Source organism: Chiloscyllium plagiosum, unplaced genomic scaffold (assembly GCF_037043375.1).
Source record: "Chiloscyllium plagiosum isolate Xiang-an unplaced genomic scaffold, Cpla_swu_hap1 HiC_scaffold_22, whole genome shotgun sequence".
Taxonomy (NCBI): Eukaryota; Metazoa; Chordata; class Chondrichthyes; order Orectolobiformes; family Hemiscylliidae; genus Chiloscyllium; species Chiloscyllium plagiosum.
The window spans coordinates 18,154,741-18,174,048 of NW_028270160.1; the positions used below are offsets into that span (position 1 = coordinate 18,154,741).

At 40.9% G+C, this 19,308-nt stretch overlaps 1 protein-coding gene across 3 annotated transcripts in view; it reads right to left on the minus strand.

Moving 5' to 3' along the window:
• Positions 1-17,000, minus strand: part of aldh18a1 (aldehyde dehydrogenase 18 family, member A1) — a 61,009-nt gene extending 44,009 nt beyond the window's left edge. For all 3 annotated transcript variants that reach the window (XR_006314957.2, XM_043712873.2, XM_043712872.2), the window contains exons 1-6: positions 16,844-17,000; positions 16,043-16,143; positions 12,686-12,909; positions 3,303-3,452; positions 950-1,054; positions 642-794 (exon numbers count right to left, since the gene is read on the minus strand). Coding sequence is in view for 2 of the 3 variants with exons in the window: in XM_043712873.2 (XP_043568808.1) it covers positions 642-794; positions 950-1,054; positions 3,303-3,452; positions 12,686-12,909; positions 16,043-16,115 (705 nt within the window). In the remaining variant the exon portion in view is untranslated. The remainder of the gene's footprint in view (positions 1-641; positions 795-949; positions 1,055-3,302; positions 3,453-12,685; positions 12,910-16,042; positions 16,144-16,843) is intronic.
• Positions 17,001-19,308: the final 2,308 nt, after the last annotated feature.

Sequence of the window (19,308 nt, forward strand, 5' to 3'; positions counted from 1 at the left end):
AGAGAGCATTTGATGATTACGTACAGAAATAATATGCATTTGTATTGGGAAAAGCAGGAGATTAGTTAGTGCCAATGATACACATTTGAAAAAAAATGGTGCAGACACAAATGGGCCAAACAGCCATCTTCAGCACCAAAACACTTGTGATTATGTTAGGTTTTTCTCCTTTTCAACTTAAAAGGAGTATTTTGGGATTAATACAATTATATTTTTAGTGTGAATTTAAAAATCTTGGAATTAGCATCATAGAAAAAAAAAGCTATCAACCTATTTATCTTCATTTTGTTTGTTCATAAACATCTATTTTATTTGCTTAAGCAAAATCTCCAGTATTGTGTGCTTATGTTTCAGCAAAACACTTCATTAAAACCAAAACAAATCAAAATGATCTATCAGGCCCCAGGTTTCAGTCTGGAATCAGTTGTCCAGGACTAATATCAAGTGGGATCATGACAATGCCTCTCTAATCAAGCTTTTGATCACTTTTTCTGATCTTTCTTGATGTAAAGCGCAGTGCCTTGGGACATTTTACTATGTTAAAAGAATCTATATAAATCAAAACAATTATTAGTGTTTTAAGCAGGGCTGCCACCTTAAACTATTCCAATTAGATATTCAGGATTCTGTGATGCACCTACCCCCTGCAAGTCACTGTTTGGTTCAGGAGGGGGAACAACAGCATCATTGGTGTTGATAATTGGAACGATATTCATCCGGAGAAGCTCATGAAGTGTACTGCTTAAGTTTCGTCGCTTTTGCTCATCATGGAAATCCAAGTTTGTTACAAGAATCTGGAAACGAACAGAAGAGCATGTTAATTGCAATTTTTCATATTCAAAACTCAGTCATTTACAAAAGCGAATCCAAATTTACAAACTATTGAAGAGTGACCCAGTTATAACACAAGAACAATTTCAGGAAATGCAGGGACAAATCAGTGACCGACCTGAGCAGCACAAATGCTGTACTGTGTGAACATGGCTTCATACAAAGCCATCAAGCCACTCTGTCCAGCCGCAGCACAGGCACGGGCTTCCAGCACAGGAACTGTCTGTAAAGTGGAAATGAAATCATTCACATACATAATATTAAAGAAATAACATGGAGTAGGCTGTTTGATTCAATTGATGAGTCGGTGTTTTCATTTATTTCCCACACATAGAACATCCTGATCCCATGTACAGTATCCATTTTCCTCGATTTAATTTTGATAGGTCACCCCTCCAAATTCTTAATGCTGACCTTTGTTTGCTTCAAACAGTTCTTCCAGTTATACATTCCAGTCTCAATAATCTTTGTGCAAGAAAAAGTTATCTTCCTGAATCTCTTGTATTTTATCTTAATCTCCTATAATTTTCAATTGGTAGCCTGTTTATACTATATATTTCTATCCTCTAAAACACATTAAACATGAGCATTGCTGAAAAAAAATTTGTTGAAGCTTTTCAGCTTTTACTCATCATGACAATTGCAAGATCATTAACTTAAGGGGAAAACCAAAATTTATACTGTGTCTGAAGAGTCCGCTGCTTGGTTGGTGAGTGGATTCTGAGGGTAGAAAACATTGACCTGGGAAAACTCAAGGAATTCAGGCAAATTATTGATCTTGTTAGGAATCAGGAGACAGAAGAGTCAGGATAATAGACAGGGGGTGTCCCACAAGCATCATTGTTGGTGTCTCAACAATACACTATTAATAACTTAGATACATGGAGAGAACATTATATATCCAAAATTTATCAATGACAAAGATAGGCAGCAGTGTAACCATTGTAGATGAAAGGATAAAATGATTTAAAAGGTTATGGAGGAGTTAAATTAAAGGGCAAACTGTGGCAAAGAGATTTCAATGAAGGCAAAATGAGGTCATCCACGACAGTTTTAAAGTGATCAAGTTGAGTACCGGTACTTTCTAAAAAGAAATGATAAAAACAGTCACGTTCCAAAGACACTTGGAGGTTCAGTTGCACAGATCATTAAAAAGCAGGGACAGAAAATAATGAAAGCAGCCAATAGAATGCTAGCCTTTATATTTAGAATTTGGAATACAAAAGGAGTCGAGATTATGCTTCCTTTTTACAAAACCTTGGTTAAACTCCATCTGGAGTTACTGTATACAGTTCTGGGTACAATTTTAGGAGGGATACATTGGTTTGGGAAGTGGTGCACCATAGAGCTAAAAACTTTTCAGAAAGAATTTCGGAAGCACTTCTTCACATTAATAGTCAAAGCTTGGAATTTCTTTTGAAATAAGAACTGATGCTAGATTAATTGCAATTTCAAAGCAATTAAGATTTTTTTGTTAGCCAATGCATTAAAGTATTGAGCAAAGATAAGCATAGTCATTTGGGAAACAGGTCAACTACAATCTCATTAATAGGCTAAAAGGTCTCTTGCTACTCCAATGTTGGTGATACATTGATAGGACAAATTGTTGCTATCCATACTTAACTTATGAATGACAAGGGCTTAGATTGCAACTAAGTAGACATTCTGGAGGAAAATGCACAGAAGGGAATATATTCACTACCTACAGCATAAATCATCATAATTCTATGATGATACAAAAGGAGACGATTTTAAAAATGTTTTAATTTTCTAAAAAAATTCAAACTGAGTGACATGGAGATGAAGAGACAGCAGAGGAGGGTCTGAAAGGGCTAAGTGCAGAAAAAAATGATATCGAAGAAACTGGCTTGGGTCTAGAGTGGCAGCAAAACTGTACGTGGACAGAAATTTTGAACAGGGTTACACAAGCATGGGAGAGATTTGGTTTGTTGTAAACATAAGACAGTTGCTTACTAACCATCATTCTGTGTCTTGGGCCCAGTTTCCAATCCATGTGGCTCCATACATTTTAACAGGGAACCAGAAATTACTTAGTGAAACACCCCTACCTATTCTCGCCTTGATTTAGCAGGATCCAAATACAATCTCTGGGTTCTCCCGTTTTGATTGTCTCTTTCATTCATCCTGGTGCAGTGATATGAACTCCTTATTTCTTGCCACTCCCAGCTGTGGGACATGGCCTTGTTCTTATTGCTCAATTTCTTTTCAATGCTGACACAAAAGTATGTACATTGTATTTCATGTTCCTCTGGAAGAATAGTAGATACTAGGTGTGTGAGAGACAGTCTAAAGGGAGGCCAGGTTGAATTTTAAGATTCTACTCATGTTTCACAAAACTGTGGTAAGCTGGAGAACAAAATGAAAGCTAAACTGTTTGACAGAAATGAACATAGCTAATAACATTTGCCACATAAAGTTGTTTTGAATTGTAACATTTTCCAGAGGCTCACCATGTCTTTCAGCTGGTTTTGACCTGAGTGCAGGGCCTGTCGCACACTCTGGGAAAGCAAGATTTCATGTCGAAGGCGTTGTTTGCCAAAAGCCACAGCTCCACTTGTTACAATCATCATCTCCCGACCTTGGTTCTGCAGGATTGATACCTTAAAGGAGCAACCCCAAAATTACAAAGTTATTCCTAAATAAGCATATAATTTACTGACATTCTAGTCGCTCACATGATGAGAAGAATGGCAGCTGAGCAAATATAGGCAAGAAGCAAAAGAAATCAGATTCTCGCTGTCAAGTTAAGTTCTCCCCTTCAGGTGACGGGTTGCGTATGTTACCTTAAGCAATTGGCATATATTTGTATCTCATTAATACAACACTCCACTGGAATCAACTTCACCTTCCCAATTAATTTCTACCCAATTGAAAAATTTAATGCATCAGAAACCTGACAGCAAAAAATATGCATCTACCTAGTGAGTTGTATTAATTCTTCCAACCAGGTTAAGTACTTGCTTCTTTGTACTCATAGCAATACAGCTTTAAATGAGGCTCACACTATAGAACTTTTTCAGACCATGTGTTCAAGTGGAGGAAGACAGCACGTCTCCCCTGGGGTATCCCCATGCCTAACTAGCACAGAGCAAATAGATGACTGTGCTCAAGGGCAGGCTTTAATGCACACGATAATTAGGGGCAGCATTTGAGTAAAGTGCATTCAACTCCACAGGCAGTGAAGTGGAAGATAGATAGGCAGGGCAAGGACGTGTGAGTCAGTCTGGAGTGTCGAGAGCTATATCCATGCTGAGTCCCATTCAAGTCTGGGGCTCATTCTGGGGGCAGTGAAGCACAGGGAATGGTTACAGGAATGTGGCGCCATTAAGTGTTGTATTCAGGAATTTGGAAAGGTGAAAGGTAGGGAGCATACAGTCTCACAGGGGAACATCAGGCTGCAGGTGGGTTCAATCGGGGAGCATAAGGCTCACTATGCCAGAAGTACCTCAATGTTTAGGTCCCCAAGGGAAGTTTAGAAACTTCAATGGCAAAAATGATTGGCAGTAAACTGACGATGGGGGATGTTCCAGGGCAACATGGATGGCAAACAGTGACGATGGAACAGAATGAGGGGAAGATGGTGGGTCGAGGAGAAAGTGAGGTCTGCAGATGCTGGAGATCAAAGTTGAAACTTTATTGCTGGAACAGCACAGCAGGTCAGGCAGCATCCAGGGAACAGGAGATTCGACGTTTCGGGCACAGGCCCGTCACCAATCTCTTAATACTGAAACTCTCTGCACAATAATCCAAGTATAAATGCTCTACCCAAAGGGAGAGCAGATTTAATTTGGGACAGCAGAGATACATATTGCATCTTTGGCCAACCAAATGGGTTCCATGCAAATCATAAGTCATGGTTTAGACAATCAGACATAGCTGCCTTCTGGTGAGACATCAGCAATGTTTAACAATATTCATTCCATCAAATTCCAATGAGATGGAAGGTACATTTTCAATTGATCACCACTTCATAATCTCTCAGTATGCAGTAAGCAAACCAACAAGTGAGGAAATGCAATCTAGAAACTGCCCCCATTAATGACAGCCAATCAACATAAGCACTGCATGTTTTGGAAGCCCAGTTGATTTCACTGCCACATAGGGGAAGCGTGGCACGATCCGAGGTCTAGGGAGGGAATATTGCTGGCAGCACCATTATTCAACAGCAGGGTTAGAAGTTTCTTTTCCAATGTCCTTGAAATCTGAAATGCAGCGTCTGGAAGAATAGTGGAGGCTGGTTCAACTGAGACATCAAAGAGGAAACTGGATGCTATTTAAATAGAAACAACATGCAAGGTTAGTGGAAAAAAGCAAAAATTTGGTACGAAGTTAAACTGCTTAGAGAGCTGTTGCAGACAAATAGGTTGAATGGTTCATTCTGTTAATTGAAACATTTTGTGTGTTGCCATTAATCATACTCAGATGCCTCTATTCCTACAGTCTTGTAAAATGTTAGGATCCCACATGGCACCAACTCAATGATTACACATTCTCAAGGAGGTGCAAAAACGCTAATGCTTCTCTATTACCCACTCGACCAAGATCTCGAAAAGGTGTGATTTGCCAATCCTGATGAAGGGCTTTTGCCCAAAATGTCAATTTTCCTGCTCCTCAGACGCTGCCTGACCTGCTGTGCTTTTCCAGCACCACTCTAATCTCGACTGCGGTTTCCAGCATCTGCAGTCCCCACTTTTGCCAACACTCATTGTAAGTCCTTTTCAGTGTTCAAGCTGTGAAGGTTTCTGCCTTCCAACAAATTTGTGATTGGCTCCCAGATTGCTGAACAGTTTGTAGGTGTGAATGTTTGGACAGAAACCATTGGACTTTTTGAAAAGGAAGGAACTGTCAGTTGTACAGCACCCAAACTGACCCTTTGGGCAAACTTGTCTATGCTGACCAGATACCCTGCATTAATTTAGTCCTATTTGCAGCATCCTTTTTCTCTGCAGTAAAAAAAAAACACACCTCAAGCCTGAAGAAAGGCAATTTATTTCCTTTGTCAGTTGTTGTCAATTCTTAACCAATAAGTCAGAAACTTCGTAAGTGTGAACCAGTCATTCTGTGCAAGTAAAAGTACTGAGGAAGGAAGATTAAAGGATCAGCAAGTCCAATCAGGCAAAAGGATTATCTGAGTAAACCTTGTGGACAGGGACTACCAAAGTGCCTTTCCAGTCTTTTCCCTCCGCCTATAATACCCATTTTTTGAGTGTCTGCATAGGTATGCAAAAATAGTATTGTGACCATTAAGAGTTTAGGTTAGTGGTTCATTTTTTTTTTTTAAAACTTGTATTGTATATTAGAAAGTCTAGTTACACATTAAGCAGAGAAACCTGGTCCATGTTGTCCGCCAATCTGTGTCTAAAGGACAGGTAAATTGGAGAACTTTACACAGGTATACTTTTTACATGATTCTGGGAATAGTTTGATTTGCAGTGTGCCAACCCAGTGAGCCCTAAGACAGGGGTGTTATAATCAAAGTTTGTAAATTCTAAGTGGTCTTGACAAGGAGGACAACGGGTGGGGGGTGTAGAACCATTGCCTAATTTTGAAACCGGGCCATTGTCCTTTTAGGACAGAGATAAGGAAAATTGTTTCCTCAGAATTTGAGAGATTTTTCAGAAGAGGCAAAAGGCAGAGTCTAACTATTTTTAAAGGCAGAGATGGATAGATTCTTGTGTGGGAATGGAATCTATGGTTAGACAGTAGATGGGAATGTGGAATTTGAAACACAAACAGATCAATGTGACCTTATTGAATAGTAGATCAGGCTCAAGGGGCTAAACAGCTTATATCTGCTCCTAGTTCATGCATTTATAAACACTTGCTACAGCGAAACATTCAAAGATTGTCCAAGAGAATGGCAATACCTTATTGTAAAAGGAAAGGATGCTGCATTGCTTTTACTTCAGACTACAGTAAACCTTAGAACAGTAAAGGTAAATATATATTTACATGCATAAGGTTTCTATACATTAAGGAAGTACCAATGCAGTGCCCTCAAAAGGATTTCTTCCTCCTTTGCCTGTCACTACCTCTAAGTGAGGGCTGACATCCAGAGCTGGGATGGCCTGATCGCGGTGAAAACTTTAACAGGCATCCTTTGTAGGTTCTGGTGAAAGTCTCCTGCATAGATGTAGGGGCAGCCTCCTTCAGTCTGAACTGCTACAGCCAATGAGGTCAGTAGCACAGGTGACGTGGATGGGGAGGGCACTTTTGAAGTCTCACGAAGGCATTTTTGTTACTCCCCTATTTGGCAACACCAGCCATTCCCTTCAGAAGAAAGGGTCAGCTGGAGTGAAGTCAAGGAGCTGCATTCTTTTCTTGCCTTGCCAGTGATGTTGAGCTCCCATGATGAGTGATAGGAATAAAGATTCAAGCCCATTCACTAGTATGTTCCATTGCAACTGTGCCTAGATGATAGCGACCCTTTCCATGGAGGCAGCCAAGAGCTTACATGCCATAGCCATCACAGTAGACAGGAGATGGATGGACTCTTCCATTTTTTCAATCACAGTCTGGTAGTAAGGGCTTTTGGCATCCTTGCGTAATGTTCCCCTGCCTGTTTTGACATTTTGACCATGTCACTTACAGCTGAGTACAGAGGTACATCTTTTGCAAGGATGTGGAAAGAAGGTAAGCAGGTGTCTGGGTACGGGCAGCTCTGAGTATTGGGAGCTTCTTACATCATTGAGTGCAGACATGTCAGTGATGTACTCACCAGATCATGTCCCAGAGTCTAACCTAGATAGGATACCAGGGAGTGGCAATTTCTGTGCTGGTGGAGGGTGCATGTGAACAGTCTGCTGATGCACACTGAATGGTCAGCCTGTAATCTCTTACATTTTGCTACGTGTTGACAGTTTATAGCCAAAGACAGATTTAGTTGCTGAAGTTGAGAATCAAAGAGAGTAGTTGCATATCTGAGAACAGCAAGGAACAATGTTCTTCACTACCTTCTGCCACACCCATCTCTCCATCTTCGCAGAACTATACTTGGTCCTCACCCACTAGCTGGGCCATGTGTGAAGGCTTAGAGATCAGGAACCCCTGCACCACGGCGGGGGGACACTTACTTTTCCATTTGCACCAACTTATCCTGTAGTGAGAGAAACAGAAGGATTGAGTGATGGAACCCTGCGTGAGCACTTGAAAGTTTACAGACTTGCCAGTGGTGAGCAACATTTTTCTTCCGCACGAATCCCAAAAAAGGTCTACATACAGGAGAAACCTCCAGAACTGAAAAGGTGATGCTGCAAAAGGCATCAGCACATCAATCACCACGCTCAGACTCTTGTAGTAGCTGTGTGCGCAGTATACAGAGCACGTTGGTGGCAAGTAAGAAGGAGGCTCAGTGCCAAAGAGTATTAGAAGGTCCGTAGCATAGATTAGTGTGAGCCCTTCATGCACGTGATGGCGAAGTGGGTATACTTATGTGACACGGCTGTACAGCGATTAAACTGAACAATGCCCCGAGTGTATGAGACTGCAGTGAGAAGATTGTGGCACCTGCACTAGAAGAGCGCAGAAGACTGTTCATGGTCTTCCTGCATTGCGTCCCTCTTCACAGATTCAGCACTTACCTCAGCGCAGACTACAGAGGAACCTTGGTTATCTGAATATTGGATTATCCAAAGGAGCTCTCGTGGTCCCGATAGAAACATTACATCAAAGACGTGATCCAATAGTGATCGTGTCTTTTGTTTACAGTGATTCAAAGGGCACCGTCTCCAAATGACTGACCGTGTGTATGTGTGTGCGCGCTATTTGGAGACATACCCCACAACGGCAGTAGCAGCAGCAGTCTTGTTGTTGGTGTCCAGTCCAGTTGGCTTCGAGAGGGGGCAGAGGGCGGTGTTGGACAGGATTGGGGGGTGGCGGGGGGGGTTGGAGAACTCTCGTGCACGCTGTGTGCTGCCGCAGTCTCCTGAATGGGGAGCAGACTTTAAGAACTCTGAGCCGCAGAGGAAAGACATTTAAAATCGATTAACCGAATAATCGATTATCCGAACAAATTAGTGCCTGCCTATCTTTCTGGCTCTGTTGGTTGGAGCACAGTTTTCAGACAGGAATCCATGAAGCAAGGACCCAACTTCTGACAGTTTACAGACATCTTCCTCAGGAGGCTTAGGAAATTCAGTATGTCCAGAGGGACCCTCAGCAACCTTTACATACATATCATTGAAAGCATTCTATCTGGATGCATAACAACCTGGTACGGCAACTGCTGTGCCCAGCACCGTAAAAAACTTCCTGATCCGCCTGTACGGGGGTAGGGGCAAAACAAAAACTTTTTACTGCACTTAGGTACATGTGACTACAATAAATAAACCAAACCAACCATCGTCAGGAAGGTGGGAGCAATGACCACAGGCTATTGTGGAGCTCTGAGCTTGCAGAAAGTGATAAGACTTGGCAATTTTCAACACTGTCCATTGGATGCCAACGGTGTAGCCATACTATAGATGTAACTGCTTCCAGTAAGATAGATAGTGATGGAGTTGGGCTCCTGAGCCGGAAATTCATCTGTTCCTCTTTTCTTTTACTTACCTCTTGTTGAAGAGCTTGGTTGTGGTGAGTGTATCGGTGGCAAGTGAGCCCAGCGCAGACTTGAAGTGAGCCCAGCATTTTTGTATCAACAAGGCTGTCCTAGCATTGTCTGACACCTGTGGTGGGGAGGCGTGTTTGGGTTTCCTGTGACATCTGCGTCTAGTGCAGGTTTATGGAGTTGGCAGTGGAAGCAAGTTTGGACCCAGTACAAGACATGGCAGCATCTGCTGCATTGGCAAGGTAAGCCTGAAAGCAGACCCATGGTGGCGGAGTCGGTTTTGGATCGATATGATATCCCGCAGCATTGGCGAGGCCCAGCAAGGACGCAGTGGCAGAAGCGGAAGCAAGATGATGCTAAAGACTGGCGACACTTGTTCCAGCAGCAGCAGTGCAGCAAAGGCACCTCATGGCTGGCCACCAGGTCCATGACCCATGATGGAGCAGTTAACAAGAAGGACTATAAAGCTGAAAACTATTTGTTTTAGTTTATTTTTCTGTGTTTTAAGATGGCGCCTGAGTGATGACCTTGCACAACTTTTCACTGTATTTTGTAACAAATAGACATGTCAATAAATAAATGATAAATAAACAAACTACTGGAATAGTTTGGCTTCGAATTCACAAGTTCGGGAGAATGCATCTTCATTATTATTGCTCGAGTGCTGTCAGGGCCCATAGCCTCTGTAGTATCCAGCATCTCTAGCCATTTCTTGGTATTGTACCAAGTGCATTCATCATTCATGCCACCTCAGAGCTTTCCTTGTCCATATTTGACCTCATGCCATGAGACCTGATGGGTTCTGGAATTCAATGCTGAGCCCACCAGAGTAACACTCTCCACACTATATACCACAGAACTGCCACCTCTACTCAGTCTGGCCTGCCCACTGCATAGGATATACCCAGGGATGGTGATGTTGTTGTCTGGGACATCAGAAATTAAGATTCCATGAGTAAGACAGAACCTTAGGAAAAGCAATGGCCTAGTGGTATTATCACTAGACTGTTAATCCAGAGACCCAGATAATGTTCGGAGGACCTGGGTTCAAACTCTGCCTTTGCAGACAGTGGAATTTGAGTTCAATAAATATCTGGAATTAAGAGTCTCATGATGACTATGAATCCATTGCTGATTGTTGGAAAAGAAAAACCCATCTGGCTCAGAAAAGGAAATTGCCATCCTTATAGGGTCTGGCCTACATGCGACTCCACACCTGCAGTAATGTGGTTGACTCTGAACTGCACTCTGGGCAATAAACGCTGGCCTAGTGACACCCTCATTTTGTGAATGAACGTTTTTTAAAAAAAAAGAGACTCAGCGAGCTTTAACTAGTCTGTGAGACAGCTCTCCCAATTTTGGCACTAGATCCAAATGTTAGTAAGGCGGACTGTGCAGAACCTCGGCTGTAGCGAGGTTTGAGAAGATTTGTAGCTCAGGTTGAGGTTTTGGATATAGGTTTGCTCGCTGAACTGGAAGGTTCATTTCCAGACATTTCGTTACCCTACTAGGTAACATCTTCAGTGAGCCTCAGGCGAAGCAATGCTGAAAATTCCTGCTTTCTATTTATATGTTTGGGTTTCTTTGGGCTCGTGATGTCATTCCCGGTGAAGTCACTTACTGTTCCTTTTCTCAGGGGATAGTAGATGGGGTCTAACTTGATGTGTTTGTTGATTAGAGTTCCGGTTGGAATGCCATGCTTCTAGGAATTCTTGTGCGTGTCTTTGTTTGGCTTGTCCTAGGATGGATGAGTTGTCCCAGTCCAAGTGGTGTCCTTCCTCATCCGTCTGTGAGGATATTAGTGAGAGAGGGTCATGTCTTTTTGTGGCTAGTTGGTGTTCATGTATCCTGGTGGCAGGTTTTCTGCCCGTTTGTCCAATGTAGTGTTGTTACAGTTTTTGCATGGTATTTTGTAAATGACATTAGTTTTACTTGTTGTCTGTATAGGGTATTTCAAGTTAATTAGCTGCTGTTTTAGTGTGTTGGTGGGTTTGTGGACTCCCGTAATGCCAAGGGGTCTGCGTAGTCTGGCAGTCATTTCCAAGATGTCTTTGGTGTAGGGGAGAGTGGACGTGTTTTGTCTGCCTGTTTGGGTTTGTTGCTGAGAAATCGGCAGACTGTATTCAAAAAGAATGGGTTCTCAATGAATACCTGGTAAAGGTGATTTTCCTCTGCTCTATGTAGTTCCTCTGTGCTGCAGTGAGTGTTGGCTCGTTGAAATAATGTTCGGATGCAGCTTCGTTTGTGGGTGTTGGGATGATTGCTTCCGTAGTTCAATATTTGGTCTGTGTTATTTTCCTGTAGACTCTGGTTTGAATTTCCCCATTGGCTGTTCGCTCTTCTGTGACAACAAATTGGCTGTTTGTTGTTGTTTCCCACCACTTTAGTGAATTTTATGCCAGTAAGAGTATTATTGATGGTCTTGAAGGTTTCCTCTAATTTGTTTCATCATTTCAACTAGCCAACACACACTGCAGCACAGAGGAACTACACAGAGCAGAGGAAAATCACCTTTACCATGTATTCAAAAAGAACGGGTACCCAATGAACATAGTCCACTGATTTCTCAGCAACAAACCCAAACAAGCAGACAGAACAAACCAGCTCAGAACAAACCTACATCCAAAATCAATAGGGCTGTGTTTGCCATTGTCATTTCCAGTGCTTTAGGCAATGCCAGTTTGCACGTTTGATTTCATTCATTTTTTTGAAGCTTTCTAGTAGTTGATACAACTTAGTAACTTGCTGGTCATCAGAAGATAACTGAAAATTAAACATATCAGTATAGGCCAGACAAAGTAAGGACAAGTAGCTTCCTTCCCTCAAGGAAGTTAGTAAACCAGATGGCTTTTTAACAATATTCCACAATAGTTTCACGATTATCATTAGACTAGAATTCAGCATTTTTATTGAATTCAAACTCTAATATCTGCTGTGGTGGCATTCAAACCCAGGACTCCAGAACACTTTCTGGGTCGCTGGATTAGTAGCCCAGCAACAATTCCAAAATGGCTTCCAAAGAGTAGGTTTTAGGAAGAGTCTTAATTTAAAACAAAACTAGAGAGGTCAAGTTTACCCTCTAAAATGTTATTCTGCAGCATCTGTTACCAATTCCCATACCCTCTGGATAATAGTTAGAGGTACTGGCCCTCAGTCATCTACATAAGCATTGCCTAACCTTGGAACCAGCAGCAAAAGCTTCTCTTTAAGCGTTTTGAAATTAGGAGTTCTCTTACAGAACATTCATAGATTAAACAGAATTCGCTGGTCCTATTAGAGTGATCTCACCTGCTCAACAATGGAAGCAAGCCGACCAAGAGCAAGGCCGCACTCATCACCTCGTGTCACCACTGCACTACCAAGCTTTACCACGATGCGCTTGGCTTGTTTCAGTTCACTCCGGTGGGCAAATGGTTTCCCTGGAGTGCGCCTTGGGGGAACAGTGAGAAATGGAACATTGCTCCAGTGTCGAGCAAGTTGTTTAATGGATGCTGGTCTAGAAATTGGCCAACCTTCAGAAAAGAGAGAGAGAAAACTCAGATCATAACCTGGAAATAGTAATGCAGAAACAAAACCAAAAAAACTTTGAAGAATGAATATTTGTGAAATATTGCGAAGGTTAAGGCTAACTCCTATTGCTATAACATTAGAACTACTATCAGAAATGAATTTTAATAACTAAAAAGAGAAGGGAAACCAAACCTTTTACCTAGGCCTCATTTGGCCTTCGGAGCAAAGAAATTACTCAACTGGAACCATCACAACATTTCCCTTTTCAGAAACTTACTGTATATTTGTAGAAGTTTCTGTTTTTATTAGTTTTATTTCCTTGTTTGAGAACATTTTATTCGTCTGGATGTAGGCTTGCTTACTGAGCTGGAAGGTTTGTTTTCAGACATTTCATCACCAGACTAGGTAACATCATCAGTGAGCCTCCGGATGAAGCACTGGTGACATGGCCCGCTTTCTATTTATATGTTTAGAAAACTAAACACAAACAGAAAGCAGGCCATGCCACCAGCGCTTCATCTGGAGGCTCACTGATGACATTACATAGTCTGGTGACAAAACACCCAAAAATGAACCTTCCAGCTCAGCAAGCAAACCTACATCCAGAACCTCAAATCTGAGCCACAAATCTTCGCAAAACTCAATAATTTTATTAGTCAGCAACTTAGAAAACTATTAATTAATGCATTATGTGCTTCAACTCAAAGTGAAGTTGGAGTACAGGTTAAAAAAAAACTGAAAACAGGGACACAGATTACTGCAGATGATGAGTTCGAGTATACATCACTACCTCTCACTCATTTATCCACAAACGCAAACTTGAAACACAACATATGTGGAGTACTGTGGTTACTGAACAGCAGACTTCAGTTTCAAAAATGATCTGAAAAAGCTTCTTTTAGGAGCTGGATTCAAAATAATAACCATCTGTCAGGTTTACAAAAATGTTTAAGAAGGGGTTGGCATCCTAGGACTTGGGCATTTCATGGCTCAGGAAGTGGCCCTTGAAACATTTTAAAAATGTATTTATTTAAGACCCTGAAGTTAACAGAGAGGGAGGTTTCATACAAATATAAATAAAACAAATAAAAACAAGTAGTTCTAGAAACAGTAGTTATTTCAATTTCTGAAGAAAATAAATGACACCTTATTGTCTTGAATGCAGACTGTCTGTGGGCATTTCAAGATGACTTTCACCCATCGGCTAGACTAGATTTAACAATTGCCTGACCTTATCGTGACCTTTTTGAAAGATGCAAAGTTCTTTTCAGACTTCAAAAGGGGAAAAACATTTGACTGGGAGGGCAGTGGGGAGCATGGGGAGATGATCAGCAATCAATGCACGCAGAGTCTCTCTCTACCCCACAGGGCTGTGGAAGCTCAGTCACTTAGTATGTTCAAGAAAAACATTGATAGATTTCTAAATATTAAAGACAACAAGGGATATGAGAATGCCATTTTCCTGCACTTTTGGATAGAAGATAAACAACTCAACCTCGAGCCCTGTGATCAGTGGTGTGCCACAAGGATCAGTGCTGGGTTTACTGCTTTTCATCATTTATATAAATGATTTAGATGTGAACATAGGATATACAGTTAGTAAGTTTGCAGATAACACCAAAATTGGAGGTGTAGTGGACAATGAAGAAGGTTACCTCAGTAAAACGGGATCTTGATCAGATGGGCCAAGGAGTGTCAGATGGAGTTTAATTTAGATAAATGCAAGGTGCTGCATCTTTGAAAGACAAATCAAGGCAGGACTTAGATATACTCAATGGTAAGATCCTGGGGAGTGTTGCTGAACAAAGAGGCCTTGGAGTGCAGGTTCACAATTCCTTGAAAGTGAAATCACAGGTAAATAAGATAGTGAAGGTGTTTGATATGCTTTCCTTTATTGGTCAGTGCATTCAGTATAGGAGTTGGGGGGTCATGTTACAGCTGTACAGGACATTGGTTGGGCCACTTTTGGAATAGTATGCATGATTCTGGTCTCCCTCCTATAGGAAGATGTGAGAAACCTTAAAAGGGTTCAGAAAAGATTTACAAGGATGTTGCCAGAGTGGGAGGATGAGAGCTATCAGGAGAGGCTGAACAGGCTGGCACGGTTTTCCCTGGAGCATTGGAGGCTGAGGGGTGACCTTCGAGGTTTGTAAAGTCATGAGGAGCATGGACAGGGAAAATAGGCAAGGTCTTTTTCCTGGGGTCCAGGACTAGAGGGCATAGGTCTAGCATGAGGAGGAAAAGTTTAAAAGTGACCTAAGGGGCAATTTTTGCAATAGATGATGGTGCATAAAGAGCTGCCAGAGGAAGTAGAGGAGGCTGGTACAATTCCAAACATTTAAAAATATAGTTATATGAATAGGAAGGGTTTATGAGTCAAGTGCTGGCAAATAGAACTAAATGAATTTGGCATATCTGGCTGGCATGGACGAGTTGGACCGAAGGGTCTGTTTCCATGCTGTACAACTCTATAACACTATGATCTCCTTGAATGACTAAGTAACTCAACAGAGGAACATGAGCAGGCCATTTCGCATGAAGAAATATTGGCATGTTGCTAATTATAAATCCATTCACCAGGTTTTTATTAATATTTCTACATGGTTGCATTGACTTATTTTGTACAGCCAAGCATCACAAATAGGATCAGGCTTCACATTCACTTTGATGAATAACTCAAAGTAAGTAATCTCCATAAAACAAGGTCTACAAGATGCATTGCAGACATTTACCCAGTTTCCTCATGCAGCACTTCCCAAACTCTCAATCACAACCATCTAGAAAGGACAGGGACAACAGATCCATCGGAATATCACCACTTGCAAGTTCTCCTCCAAATCACACATTATCCTGACTTAAGAAATATATTGCTGTTTCTATAGTGTTGTTAATTCAAAGGTCTAGCATCAAAAATTGCTCCTGAACAACATTGTGGGAATACCTATCCCAAATGGACTGCAGCAGTTCAAAAACACCTTCTTCAATGCAAATAGGTATAACCTAGACAGCAACCCTAAAATGTTTAAAAATTCTAATACCACTCAATCTGGATCCTACTGAGCACCAAGTCAAATTGCATTTTCCAAGTATCAGGTCCAAAAACATAACAAAACTTTTAAACTATTAAATGCTTACATTTAGTTGCTCGAGAGCCTATTTTAGGCAGGCCAGAGTTGAAGTGGTGGATCAAACTAGTTTTCCACAGCATGATGAGGAGTGGGCACCAACTTCAATATCTACAATACAATAAAAACAGTGCATAAGCACAAATATTCAACAGTAAAGTGTTCCATACAGTACAATTACAGTAAATGTATTAAACAAACTAAATGCCCAATTTTAATATTTCTAATGACAATAACTTTTCTGCAAATAGTTGTGGTAAATCAAAGACAGAGTATTTAAGGTGAATTTGTAAACAATTGAACCAGCTCCGACTTGCTAAGAGTGGGGAGGGAGATATAAAGATGGACAAAATTTCAAATATCTCAAAGACTTCACTTTAGGAGTATATGAGACATGCAATAAGATTAAGATAGTAAACCTAAATAATACTTTCAGTTACATCATGTTGAAAAGTCTCACGCTCAGAGGTAAATTTTAGTGAGGTATAATAATCAGATAGATGAAGGGTTATTATCTCATCTTACTTAACAATCAGCTAATTGCCATGTTGGTGAGACAGTAGGGTTAATATTTAGTAGTGAGGACATCAAACAGGCCAATCAACATTCCTCATTTTGCAATGTGTACAATGTTTTAAATATTATACAGCTATAACTTTAAAGAACATTATTTCACACAAACATTTATTGAGTTTTAAGGATGAACCTGTGCTCTTTTCCTTCACCTGAAATACATAAGAGTTACTATAAATTAGAAAGGCTTTTAATTGATTGATATCAACATGTTTAAAAGCAATTCTACATCACTTACCACAGTTTTTCTCCAATGGCGATGTGACTAAAATGAACAGAATCCAGCTCACAACTTTCTTACACTGAATTTCACTACAGCTGTTTGATAAAGTGTTTTTTTTTAGACGAATGCTGAACAGGCATTCAATGAAGTAGATACAAAGTGACACCTCCGGGTGTGAGCAGCCTATCAGACTGTGCTTCCTGTGTATCAAGTGGAAGTGATTTCTGAGTCCGCCCACTGCCCAGTCAGCAGCTGATGAAATCGAGAACGGAGTTGCAATAATGGCCACGTGGGCTTCTTTTTTTTTAAAAAAAGGCAGCTAGTAGAGTTCATCAATTGTTGGTTTTAAAGACTTTCATTTCTTCAGTTTCACACTGTGTAAATTGATCTTTTCTCATGTACAAAACACGAGAGAAAAATATCAGGTAATAAGAGTCACAGAAATTGACAGATGTCCACAGATTCAGGAAAGAATGAAATCCTCTGAGTAAAACGACAGCTCGATAAAATATTGTAAGAATTTCCAAACTCCTCACTTAATGAGTGCTAGTTTTTTTTTACATATAAAGCACTTGTAACAATGTTGCTGCAAAGTCCAATCTTTTCCTATTCAAAAAGATCAAAACAGGAAAGTCAGATTAGTATGAGACAAAACTGCAGATGCTTCAGGTCTGAAACATAAACAGAAAGCACTGGAGAAACTCAGCAGGTTCGGCAGCATCTGAACAGAGGAAAATGGCTAACGTACGGTCCAGTGATACTTGGTTGGAACTGAAAGCAGCTGGCTATTGGGAATAAGTAGTAACCCTAAATAGTATTTTCAGATACATCATGGTGAAAAGTCACAGTATCAAAGGTAAGTTTCATAGAGATGTAATCCTCAGATAGGTGAAGTATTATTATCTAACCTTACTTAACATTCAGCTAATTTCCACATTGATGAGATGACAGAGTTAATATTTAGTAGGGACATCAAACAGCATTCCTCATCTTGCAATGTGTACAAAACTGCTTTAACTGGCACCTTATCAATCGGTACACTTGATAAACTGGCAAAAACAGCAATACAGCAATCTACTGTGATGTACAATTAGCAGGCAACTGGAAGTGTGGCATCATTTTCATAGACAGCAGAGATGTTCCGCAAAGTGGTCAACCAGTCAAAGTAGAAAAGAACACAATGTGAGCAGTCAATACAGTGGACTAGATTGAGTGAAAGTCTAGGTAAATTGTTATTTCATCTGGAAGATGCCTTGGATAGTGAGGAGGGAGGAGGTAAGCAGGCAGGTGTTGTACCTTCTGCATTTGCATGCAAATGTGCTGTGGTGATATGAGGGGTTGTTGGAAGTACAGGAGGCGTGGGCCAGGATGTGTCGGAGGGGACAGTTCCTACTGAATGCTGGCAAGAGAGAGGAGGAGAATATGTGTTTGGTGGTGGCATCTTGCTGGAGGTGATGGAAATGGTACTTATGATCTTTTGGCTGCAGAGGCTGGTGGAATGGAAAATGAGGACAAAGTGACCCTATCATTGTTATGGGAGAATAGGGAAGGGGTGAAGGCAGAAGTGTGGGAAATGACTTAAAACTCTTTCAAACAGAATAGTGAGGAATCCCAGGTTGAGGGAAAAGGTAGACATGTCTGAGGCTTCTGCTCTGCAGAGAGTGGTATTGTTAGAACATGTGTGACAGAGAAACAGGGAGAATGGAATGGGGCCCTTTCAGGAAGCAGGGTGTGAGGATATATGGTCAAGATAACTGTGGGAGTTGGTGTGTTTGTAATGGATGTCGGTGGCCTGACTATCCATTCGAAATGGAAACAGAGATGTCAAGTAAAGGGAGAAATCAGAGATGAACCAGGTGAAGGTGAGAGAAGGATGGAAATTAGAAACACAATTGGTAAATTTGTCCAGTTCCAGACGAGGGAAGGAAGCAGCTCCAATTATGTCATTGATGTACCTGTGCAAGTGTCATGGTACCTTGAAGTAGAGTTGTCTCTATCTGGGTGCTATCTCCATGTATTTGCTTCACAGCAATGCTCCCCCTCACCACCACCCGCCACCCCAAAAAAAGCATAAAAACTCCATTGCTGCTTTCAATTCTGACTGGACTCAAAATGTTATCTCTTTTTTCTCTCCACAGATGCTGCCAGAACTGCAGCACTTTCTGTTTTTGTTAAAGATAGATTGATTATTGGTGTGGTTCTTTCTCATTTCAATTACAGATATGAGAAGCAGAATCCGAACCATTCTCAAATTTCTGCTAGATTTTCCCATTTGGTTATTCAATTTACAATCTATGGTTCTGACAAAATTCTGAAAAAGTTAACCTTTTTTTTACAAATACTAACCGACATGCACATTTTCAGCACACATTTTATATTTGTTTCTTTCATATTTGAAATTTACTTCTATTTAAAATCTGTAGATGGCACCCAAGCTCCAATATTCCTTTAAATTGTTGAAATGCTCCACGTACCCATAT